The following is an 11,163-nucleotide window of genomic DNA, read 5'->3' as shown; positions in this document are numbered from 1 at the left end:
GAATTCAGGCACCTCCCAAGACAGCCCGGCCTCGGTGTGAGGTCCCAGATCCTTGCAGCGGCGGCGGCGGTGGCGGCGTCAGTGGCGCGCGGAGAGGGAACCAAGCCGGGCGGAAGAAGTCGATTCCAAGGAATTTCCGGTTCCGGTGTCAGTTCGAGGCGCCGCCGCCGCCGCTGCTGCAGCCGCCGGAGCCGAGATGCCTAAAGGAGGTGAGGGGGTGGGCGCGCGTGGTTCGCGTGGCTTCTCTAGTGGCGGCCGTAGGCGGGCTGCCGCGGTCCCCTCAGCCCGCGGGTCTGGGGCCTCTAAGAGATCCGCGCCGAAGGAGGCCATCCCCGTCGCCTCCCAGCCATGCGTGGGCCTCGACGCTCAATTGTCCTGCTTGGGAAGCCGAGGACCACAGTGGTTGAGGGCCTCTCCGTCGGGGATTTTTGAGGAGACTCACGGGTGCTGGGTCCTTGTCCCGGAGGAGAGCGGGACCCAGGAGTCTCGGCCAAGCCTCGGGAGCATCAGAAGTTTGTCCTCCCATTTGGTTGGCCGGAGACTTGAGTCACCGCGTCCCGCGCTAGTGCGGTGCCTGGCTGCCTGGAGCATAAAATGTGGCTTTTGAGGAGCCACGCCTGCCTCATAATAAGACCTTGACTTGATGATGTGGGACCTGGCTCTGATTCCCTCCTTACACCGTAGCCATTCAGGATGTGCTTCTGAGCCAGTCGCCTAACTTCTTTGTGTCTCGGTTTTGTCGTTTCCCAAAAAGGGGGTGGGGTGGGGGACATAGATTATATTTTCCTCTTGTTGTGAGAGAGGCATGAACTAGGTAGCCCACGTACTCAGCCCAGTGCCCCGCAGCCCCTAAATGTCCAGCTATTACTGTGGGTAGAGACCAAGAAAACAAGTGTTTCCCATCGTACGTTGTTTTCAGGCTTTGAATAGCAGATATATCACATCTTAAGTCTGTGGCCTCAAACAAAACTTTTCCAGTTCGTTTTCTTCATCTGAACTACAGGGGTATTAATAAGACTTAGTTTGATGAGTAGGAGACAGGCGGACAGGAGTTATACGGTGGCAGAAAAAATCGCTCTAAGGGCCTGGCTAGCTCCCAGCACAGAACAGATGTTCAGTAAATGTTGGCAGCTCACGTGTTAAGCCAGTTAATGCAGTGAGCCCACAGGAACATCTGCCTGGAGATTTTCAAGCTTAAATTGCTTCCTGTCAATATTCAGATATTAGGCTTTACAGGGCCAAGTGCGTCTAAATCTAGTTCTCTGCTGATTTATCCTGCGTCTAGAAGAGCACTGTCTTTGTTCCTCAGTCTCATCTTTAAAAGGCAAAGGAACTTTTTTCAGCTCCTGACTCCAAGGTTGGGAATTACAGTTCGACAGTCTTGAATATGAAATCATGGCTAATGGACTTAATCTTGACTTCTGGGAAGCTTTGCAGGCAGACAAACAAAGCTTGTTTCCTTTCTTGGGCTAACATGAGAAAACAGTGATAAAAACTATTTAAAAAAATCCCCCAGGAGCAAAGGACCAATTCTGTTTTCAGTATACTGTGAATTATTTTTTTAAAGCATCTTGAAAGAGCCTCTGTAAACCAAAGATCATGAAAGGGTGTTGCTTTTTTTGTTGTTGTTTGGTTGGTTTTTTGTTTTGTTTTTAATGGTAAAGCTTGATATCTCACAATAGGCCTTTCATGAGCATACCTAGATACACCCCTGGGAACTCAGGTAGTCATTAAAAATGGGTGGTGTAGGCTGTTGGCAGCTCAATTACAGCTCTGCAGCTGCTGTCTAGGAAGTCACTGTGTCTCTGCAGTGGTCTCCGGAGCTTGGAACAGTTCTAGCTGTCTAATCATAGATTCTCTACTCACAGCAAGGGGTCTGCAGAAATCAAGAAAGGGCCTATTTGGCAATAGAGGCCACAGTCAAACCTGCATCGAGATGCCAAAGGCTTGCAACCCAGCTATGAGACTAGCTTTAGCAGGAATTGGTCTAGTCTTCTGGCTAGCACATGAGGGTATGGCACTGATCCTCGTAGCTGAATTGTCTCTTAGCTGAATTGTCTCTTGACAGTCCTGATCAATGTTAGACTGCTGTTGACTCTGTCTTTAATTTTGCCAGTTTAATTGTTTTTGCTTTTTTTTTTTTTTTTTTTTTTTGAGACAGGGTTTCTCTGTATGGCCCTGGCTGTCCTGGAACTCACTTTGTAGACCAGGCTGGCCTCGAACTCAGAAATCCGCCTGCCTCTGCCTCCCAAGTGCTGGGATTAAAGGCGTGCGCCACCACGCCCAGCTCAGTTTAATTGTTTTATGGGAGATTTGTATGTGTGTTTTGTCTTTTGTCCATGTGTGTACAAGTGTACCATGCTTGCAGAGCCCACAGAGGTCGGGAGAGGGCTTTAGATCACCCAGGAACTGGCGTGATTTTGAGCTGCCCTGTAGGTGCTGGGAACCAACTAGGGCTATCTGAAAGAACAGCAAACGTTCCTAACTGCTGAGCCGTTTCTCCAGCCCTATTTGCTAGTTTAATTCTGAATACAGAGTTTCTGTTAGTCGATGTATCACCAAGATAAGCATGGAGTATGTCATTCTCCTGATGCCACTGGCAGTCGTGTGCTCAGGAGCCATGCAGACTTAGGTTTTACTGCCAACCAGTGTGTTAGCGTTAACAGGTTAACAGACGCTGTGTGTTGCTTCTCCAATGCCAGGCAACATTCTGGTTGCTTTACCAATGGTGTCCACCCTACTTCCATGGCAGCCTTGTGGGGGAAAAGGAAACAGGCTCTGGGAAGGCACACAGAGACACAGATGTAGGAAATGATACAACTCAGATTGGAACCCAGAGCTTTAGACTTGAGAATTCTTCCTCTTTTGCACAGTGTTTGACATTAAGGCTCCTCGTCTGTGGTACAGAGCAGCAGGGGATCTTGTGCTGTGCCTTTGCTCTTTAGAACACGACTCCCTAGGTAGACCAGGCTGGCCTGGGACTCAAGAGATCCAGATCTTGCCAGCCTCTGGTCTCAAATGCTGGAATTAAAGATGCCCAGCTGTGTTTGGATTTTAAGAAAACAGGATTCAGTCAGACTGTATCTCCCTCTCCTCACCTTAGGTCTTGTTCTTAGGAACCTACATCTGGCAATCTGTGCATCCGGTGTCTTAAGCCGCTGCTTTTGTTCTTTGAGATCACTGTAGGTTTGGGTGGTACTTGGTGAAGGTAGGTGAGGTTCCCTTGGGCTGAACAGGACAGCCTTTTGGGGGTCTGTGTAGTGAAGGCTGACTTCTCTCTCACCTTCCTAAACTACTGATCTTTGTGCAGGTAGAAAGGGAGGCCACAAAGGCCGAGTGAGGCAGTATACAAGCCCGGAGGAGATCGATGCCCAGCTACAGGCTGAGAAGCAGAAGGCCAACGTGAGTACATGTCTGTCTGCTCCAGTGGTCCAGTATGTTGCCTTGCTTCTGGCTTTTAGGGAGAACAGGAAAGGACTACTGTTCTCCAAGAGACGTCACACATGAGGGTGGGAAGGACACCAGATGGCAGGTGTGAGCCCTGGAGCAGCCAGTCACAGTCACAGAAAGGTGGTCTCCACTCGTGGTCCTGTTTGCCTGCCTTCTAGAGGCCCTCTCCCTACCAGCTGCTGTCCATCTACAGCTCCTATCAATTCCCTGCAGCTCCCCCCACACAAGGCTAGCTGCTAGACTCTATACAACATACAGCCTGCCTTCCTGTACCCCCACTGTCCTGTGTGTTGCTATTGGCTCTGTTCAGCGTCACCTCTTCTGTGACATACTAGTGCTGCCTGCCCTAGCTCCTCCAGTTCCTCTGTGCTAGGATACCCTGTCCAGTCTACTCTTAACTGCATCCTCTGCAACAGTGAATATCCACACCTGAATTAAGGGCTTAAGGAAGCAGACAGCCCCTCTCCCAGGATCCCTGAGAAGGGGAGAAGCCATCTCTAGCTGGGATTCTGGGAGTTTTGAGAATTTGAATTTGTAGAGTTCCTGGCATGGAACCTTGGAGTTTTTCGAGACAAGGTTTCTCTGAGTAGCCCTGGCTGTCCTGGAACTCACTCTGTAGACCATGTTGGCCTCGAACTCAGAAATCTGCCTGCTTCTGCCTCCCAAGTGCTGGGATTAAAGGTGTTTGTCACCACTGCCCGGGTGGATATAAGGGTTTTTTTGTTTGTTTCCAGAGCTGAGGACTGAACCAGGGCCTTGCGCTTGCTAGGCAAGCGCTCTACCACTGAGCTAAATCCCCAACCCCTGGATATAAGTTTTTATTGGGCTTTCTTACTTTGTTTTTTTTTTTTGGAACAGACTATGTGTAGCTGAGGCTAGTTTGAACTCTTGGCAATCCTCCTGCATCAGCCTTCCATGTGCTGAGATTATACTTATAGGTATGTTTCCAGGCGTGGTGGCGCATGCCTTTAATCCCAGCACTTGGGAGGCAGAGGCAGGTGAATTTCTGAGTTCGAGGCCAGCCTGGTCTACAGAGTGACCAGGACAACCAGGGCTACACAGAGAAACCCTGGCTCAAAAAACAAACAAAAAAACCAAATTATAGGTATGTTGACTCTTTCTAGTGTTTTTTGTTTTTTTTTTTTTTTTTTTTTTTTTTTTTTTTTTTTTTTTTGTGAGACAGAAATGTAGAGGCTGGTAGCCGCCAAGGTGTGGTCTTGGGCATTTGGTGCCAAAAGGCCATATGTGGACAGGTGTGACCATGGGAGCATACAAACAAGGCATGACCAGGAAAGTTACTTTGGCAACTGTTGGTAGCGGGTACCCGGCAGGTGCAGTTTTTAGCTCCACACCTGGGTCTTTGTGATCCAGTGAGATGAGCTTCTTTCTGAGCTGAGCAAGGTGGCTATCAAGGATCAGAGAGTCTTTTATGGCTGTATCAGGACCTTTGACCTCTGCTCTATGATGCTGAGTGGTCACTTTTTAGGACCTTTGTCATACTAGGCTTGAGCCTTCCAGAGGCTTAATGTGAAGGTCCACAATCAGAGGGTGGCTGTGGGTGTTATATTCTTGGGGGTCTGTTTTGCATTTTTGATTCTGCAGGTTGTCCATTTCTGAAACAGGAAGAAGATGAACAAGAAGAAGGTGGAGATGGGGCTTCAGGTGACCCAAAAAAGGAAAAGAAGTCTCTAGACTCAGATGAGAGTGAAGATGAAGATGATGACTACCAGGTGAGTCTGTAGACTGCAGGCCACACTCATTCACTGGGCAGATAAATGTGTGTCTGGGCTTTTAAGGCAGGGTCCTATATAACCTAGGCTACTGCGACCTCCTGACAGTTCTGCCTCCCCCTCCAAAAGTACTGATTTATGAGCATGTACCGCCAACCTCGGTTTTAATCAGAGGGGTTAGATGCATACCATGGTAGCATATGAAGTCCAAAAACAGCTGTGTGGAGTGGGTTCTCTCCTTCCACTGCTGTGAGTCCCAGGGATCAAACCCAGGAAATCAGGTTTGCAAGACAAGTTCTTTACCCACTTACTGTCACTGGGAGTTAGAGGCTCATGTATCCTAACTTGGCCTTGAATTAGTTGATGAACTAACTGGTGTTCTGTCTCATGCCTACCATTAATTACCAAAAGCCCTTGCTCTTTAGGACTCGGGATCTGATGGGAACATACGGTGAAAATGAAGTAAAGGAACAGTGGAAATTCAAACTGTGAAAAGTGCTATGACTCAGACTAGTAGAGGAGAGGATACTTGGACTAGCACTGTGCTAATGAGGTGGCTTAAGCCAAGGTTGGAGCCAGCCATGTTTAACACAAAACCAACCAACCAAACAACAAATGTTAGGGAGAACAGTTGAGGCAACCAGACAGGCAAAGTGCAAAGGCCCCAGGTGGGAAAGGCTCTGCATGTTTGAAGAACAGAAAGTGGGGGCTGTTGGGCAAATGGTGCCAGATGAACGAAGAGAGAGATCGGGGCCCCTCTGTAGTTACAGAAGACTGTTGGCTTCACTACATTAGGGACTAGGCAGGGGCAACTGGAGACCTTGAAAGTAGGAGAAAGATAACCAGGTTTGCTCCTTATTTTATGTTTTACAATGTACTTATCATGGAGGGGGTGATGTATAGCATGCTGTGATGTGTGTAGTCTGACAAGCTGCAGGAATCATGTGCCTGTACCCTAGCTATCCATCCTGTCGTCCCATCACTGATTGTGGCTTTCTGGAACAGATGCTCAGATGCTATGGTAGTCAGGAGAAGGCATCCAGGGCTTGCTCGTCAGTGATTGGCAGTAGCAGGGTAGAAGAGTGGATAGACTCCAGCCATGTTTTGGGCATGAGGGAAGGAAAGATGAGGTTGGGTGAGGGCAGGTCTAGTTTGCCTGCTGTAGAAAGAGGTGGTTAAGTTGGAACCTGTGGTCACGTCAGTCAGCAAAGCTCCTTTCTGAGCTGCCTTAGGGCTGTGTTTTGATTTCTTCTCCGGCCTACCCAGATAAGATTGAGAGGGCTCAGCTTCTTTTTTTTTCTTTCCCATTAAATTATTTATTCACTTACCTCCTGATCACAGTCTTCCCACTCCCAACCCCCGCCGCCGCCTCCCAGTTTTACACACACACATAAGCTCTTCCTCCCCCTTTCCCCTTCTCTTTCTGCTCAGAGAAGTGGAAGGCTCCCCATGGGGACCAACCTACCCTTGCACATCAGGTCACTACAGAACTGGGCACATCCTCTTCCCGTTAAGACCAGACAAGATGGTTTAGCTTCTTTAACTTTTTAACTTTTTTTTTTAAAGACTTATTTATTTTATATATGTAAGTACAGTGTAGCTGTCTTCAGACACACCAGAAGAGGGCATCGGATCCCATTACGGATGGTTGTGAGCCACCATGTGGTTGCTGGGAATTGAACTCAGGACCTTTGAAAGAGCAGCCAGTGCTCTTAACCGCTGAGCCATCTTTCCAGCCCGATGGTTTAGCTTCTTAAGTCTCTTCTTCCCTACTCAAAGCTGAGATGTGTGGGAATTGCAACACCATGGCTCACCCTACTCTGGGAACCCACCATGTGGTTACTCTTGAGAAAAATCAGGCTTAGGATTCCATGGGAAGCTGCTCTGGAGACTGAGAGTGAATGGGGCAGTACTCTCCGTTGACCTTGAGCTGCCAATCTCCTGGGCTCTGACACAGGTTGTCATTGTACACATTCGTTTTCTTTGCCCCTCCAAGACTGTTGAGATATTCCAAAGTGGTGTCCCCATCCTGATGGGCTGTCAGTGGCTTGGCCTCCCCCCACCCACCCACCAGACCTAGCCTTCTGTAACAGTCCTTCCCGTTCTGTCCTAGCAAAAGCGAAAAGGTGTGGAAGGGCTCATTGACATTGAGAACCCCAACCGGGTGGCACAGACAACTAAGAAGGTCACGCAGCTGGATCTGGACGGGCCGAAGGAGCTTTCCAGGAGAGAAAGGTAACATCTGCAACCTTAGAACACAGACCAGGGCCCCAAAGCAGGCACTCTGCCTCCCAGCCACACCTACAGCCTCATCATTGAAGTTATGGGATGAAACACCCTCCTGGCCTTTCAATAGGGCAGAAGCTGCTAGGATTCTAGCCTGCTACCCTTTTCAGGTCCCACCATGGATGAAGAGCATACCTGAAAACTACAGAGAAGGGGTTTGAGTGTCACTGAGGCTGTGGAGGACACTCTGTTTCTGTACCTTTCCATTAGGTTTGGGGTGTGTGTGTGTGTGTGTGTGTGTGTGTGTGTGTGTGTGTGAATTTCCCCAGAAACCCAGCAAGCTGGGCTGTCCATCCAGAGCAGAAGGGCTCTAATGCCCCACCTACCCCCATCTCCAAGGTTCTGCCATTTTACTGAGCAGTCATGAATAAGTTGCTGTCTTCTTTGGTCCTCAAGTTCTCACTAATACCAAAAAGATCCCATTACTTTGCCCAACAGAAATGATGACCATGAAAGCCTGCAACTTTCTGCTACTTGTTGTTCTTCAAGGTTCTTGGCTCCACAGAACCTTGAAGTAGCCTTGCTTAGTCATGAATAAGAAACTTCTCAATCTGACACATCCCAGACAGGATCTGCTGGTCAGTAGTGTTATCTCTACACCTCCATAGAAGGTGTCTTGTCTTGTCACCTGAGTGTAGTGTCACCTGAGTGTAGTGTCACCTGAGTGTAGTGTTTACCCATCCAACCCTTGGTGGCTGAGTTGTCATCCATTTTCCTGAAGCAGGTCCCTGTGCTTTCCTTCTTACTGTCCAGCCTTATACACTAGGAAGGCCTCCAGAAAGCCCTTCTGCTGCCCCTGCCAGGGCTCTGGGCTCCTTATGCTGCTCCTCCAAGGTATCAGTGCACATTAGAAAGGTACGGAGCTTTCTAATCACATTGTAGGCAGTCCTCCTAGTGAGACCACACAGGGGAACTGATGGCCCTTCCTACTCTGCATAGAATCCTGCTTTTATTCTCACCCTGACTGGGGGCTCACCTGCTTGGGAGGACACCTGAGGTGCTGTGAGAATGTGCTGTCTCGGTGCTCTCAAGTCAGGGTGTTTCTTCCAGCATCTGTCCAGTTTCTTCTGTACAGTCGTCTCTGGAACACAGTGCTCTTGGGTTAAGTTCCACATTCTCATTGTAGCCACCAAACTCTCTGAAGTCTTCAGGCACCAACCTGGTCCCTGCAAGAAGGCACTGTCCCCTTTTGGGCCAGGGTTCTCACAGGTTTGCCACCTTTCCTTGCTTATTTGAGGGTGTTCACTAAGTGAAACACATGGATCAGAGCACCCCTCAGCTTAGTGTCCTCCTTTGCACCTGAGTGCTTCCACTAACAGTGATGACACTGATGTCATTTTATCCAAACAGAGAAGAAATAGAGAAGCAAAAAGCAAAAGAACGCTACATGAAGATGCATTTGGCTGGGAAGACAGAGCAGGCCAAGGCTGATCTCGCCCGGCTGGCAATCATCCGGAAACAGCGGGAGGAGGCAGCAAGAAAGAAAGAGGAAGAAAGGAAAGGTAGGTCTGAGCCCGTCAGACCCTGCAACAGTTCCCTGACTGGTTTTGGGCAGGACCCTGAACTGCCTGTGAGGTTGGAGAGGTTGAGGAGTGACAGCTGCCTGCTCACCCATGCCAGCCAGTAAAGCCTTGCACTCCCTGGAGAAATGTTCCTGTCCACCATCATGGAGTCAGATGAGGGTTGGAATCAACAGAGTCCTGCTTAGCGGTCACTGAGTGACTCCGGCAGCAAAAGGCCTCAGGACCAACAGATCTTGGAGCCTTGTAAAACCAGAAGTTGCTATGCCTGAGCTGCCACTCCACCCAGCCGCTTGAGGTAGCTCGGAGCTCTCTGTAAGAGAAACTTACACTAGGCATCAGCCTGTGAGCCACTCCTTACCCTCCCTCCCTCCCTCTGGGCATCCAGGGTCTCACAGGCCTGAATATGTCTAGTATAGGGGAGTGTTTTACCTTAGACCCTCCATAAGAAAGTGGCAGGAGTGGACATGAGAGAGCACCCTTAGCCTACTCTCCTGCCCATTTACCTAGTTATGAGGAAACTGGGTCCTAGAACTGAGACCTCACAAGGGCATCCATATCACCCTCCTGAGCTTGTTTAATCTTGACTCATTTGGCTTCACAAACCCAAGCGAGAAAGGACTCAATGTGTTGCTAGATATTGTTGCTGACTTGAGACTTTAGACTTCAGAATACAAAGAGAGAGGTTGGAATTGCAGAGTTCTGCTAGGGTTTTCAGAAGTTCCCAGTAGCCACCAGACGGCTTGTGGGTGGGTCTAAATGGCCAGCCACTCAGTTGGGCACAGCAGGAACATCTGGATGGCTGGCCCTGTGGCCTCAGCAGAAATTCTCTCCCTTGGGTGGCAGCCTGGATCCTTGGCTCTGTGTTAGCACAGTCTTGTGTGCACAGAATGTTTTGAGGCCTAGGTCTTGAAGTCCTGTGATTCAGAGGATGTGGGAGGTATGTCTGCTGTGTTCTAACCCCCACCTTTCCCTTCCAATCCCTCAGCAAAAGATGACGCAACTTTGTCAGGAAAACGAATGCAGTCGCTCTCCCTGAATAAGTAAGCTGGCCTGTGGGAGGAGATGCCGGGGAACTGGGCCGTGCCACCAGGACCTCTGCCATGTCTCACCCACCCTGTGCCCTGGCGCCGCTGCAGCAGCCCCTATGGCCAGGGGCCCCTACGGCCTGGGGCCTCTTCTTCATCTTGGCACAGAAATTGTTCAGGGGATGGGGGGCTGGGGGAGGGGCAGCTGCTATCTTTGAGACAGAAAGATGCAGGACAGCATTTCATACGTAACCATTTGAATGTTTTTGCTGTTTTTAGAATTTGGAACCTTGGTTGGGTGGGGGGTGCCTGGGAAGTGGGGTGAGGAGATTCCATTTGTCCAGTAGATTGCACGCTAGCGGGGGAGGGGAGTGCCAGCAGGCAGCTGCTGTGGGAATTGATGACAACCAGCCCAGATTGTCTGGGTGCTCACTCAGAGGGGCTCCGGGAGCCTGTGCCGTGAAAGGTCCTAGATTTGTGCCTGGCCAGTTCCGACCGATGAGGCCTCTCCTCTCTGTTCTGTCCCCTTCCCACCCACCTGGTCTGGGCTAGTGCCCATTTTTAACCCTACCCATTGATCATTTCAAGAAACCTCTGGTTACTGTGCGTCACCCAGACAAGACATGCTCCTCAAATTCAACTTGTATATTTGGCAGATTAAACAACAACATCGTAATTCCTTGTTTGGCAGTTTCTCTATCTGCTATCTCTATCTTTGCTCGTGGCAGTACCAGCAGGGTTTAGGGCACACACCTACCTTGGAAGACACTGTCAGACTTTTGCACAAAGTAAGGTTCAGGGCCTAGATGTCCTTGACGTAATAGAGACCTGGGAGGTTTCTGAGCGCCAGTCCTGAACCTACAGCAGATTGGAGCCGTGCTGAGCTGCCCGCCTGGTCTTCTGCTGGAGGAAGGTTCCCGAAGGCTCCCAGGGCTCACCACAGCAGTCCTTGGCACTGTGACAGGGAGGAAGCAGGCCTGCTGCTAGCCAGTGAGTTACTTGTACATTCAGGCCCAGGGAAAGGCTCCTGTCCCGGCCCCATCTGAGTGGGGTACTGCAACTGAATGACATTGTCCTTTGTGCTTTCATAGTTGGGGGGACGTAAGGGTCTGTGTGTGTCAGGGTCAAGTATGGGTGTGGCTGCCAGAG

General features: G+C 49.8%; 1 protein-coding gene across 1 annotated transcript; it reads left to right on the top strand.

Annotated features, from left to right (window-relative positions):
• Positions 1–80: 80 nt before the first annotated feature.
• Positions 81–10,690, top strand: Pdap1 (PDGFA associated protein 1). Its single transcript, XM_021162336.2, has 6 exons — positions 81–209; positions 3,311–3,402; positions 5,073–5,180; positions 7,294–7,415; positions 8,817–8,968; positions 9,975–10,690. Exons 1-6 carry the CDS (start codon positions 197–199, stop codon positions 10,031–10,033), a joined length of 546 nt encoding a protein of 181 aa, XP_021017995.1. The 5' UTR covers positions 81–196; the 3' UTR covers positions 10,034–10,690.
• Positions 10,691–11,163: the final 473 nt, after the last annotated feature.

The sequence above is a fragment of the Mus caroli genome, chromosome 5 (genome assembly GCF_900094665.2).
Source record: "Mus caroli chromosome 5, CAROLI_EIJ_v1.1, whole genome shotgun sequence".
NCBI classification, from domain to species: domain Eukaryota; kingdom Metazoa; phylum Chordata; class Mammalia; order Rodentia; family Muridae; genus Mus; species Mus caroli.
Note: the sequence above shows the minus strand (reverse complement) of the source record. Positions and strands in the feature narration are given on the sequence as shown.

Excerpts from the sequence above, each read along its gene's own strand:
- Pdap1 (XM_021162336.2), top strand. Across the intron at positions 5,181-7,293 it reads ATGAAGATGATGACTACCAG|CAAAAGCGAAAAGGTGTGGA; the intron begins GTGAGTCTGTAG and ends GTTCTGTCCTAG. Across the intron at positions 7,416-8,816 it reads GAGCTTTCCAGGAGAGAAAG|AGAAGAAATAGAGAAGCAAA; the intron begins GTAACATCTGCA and ends TTATCCAAACAG.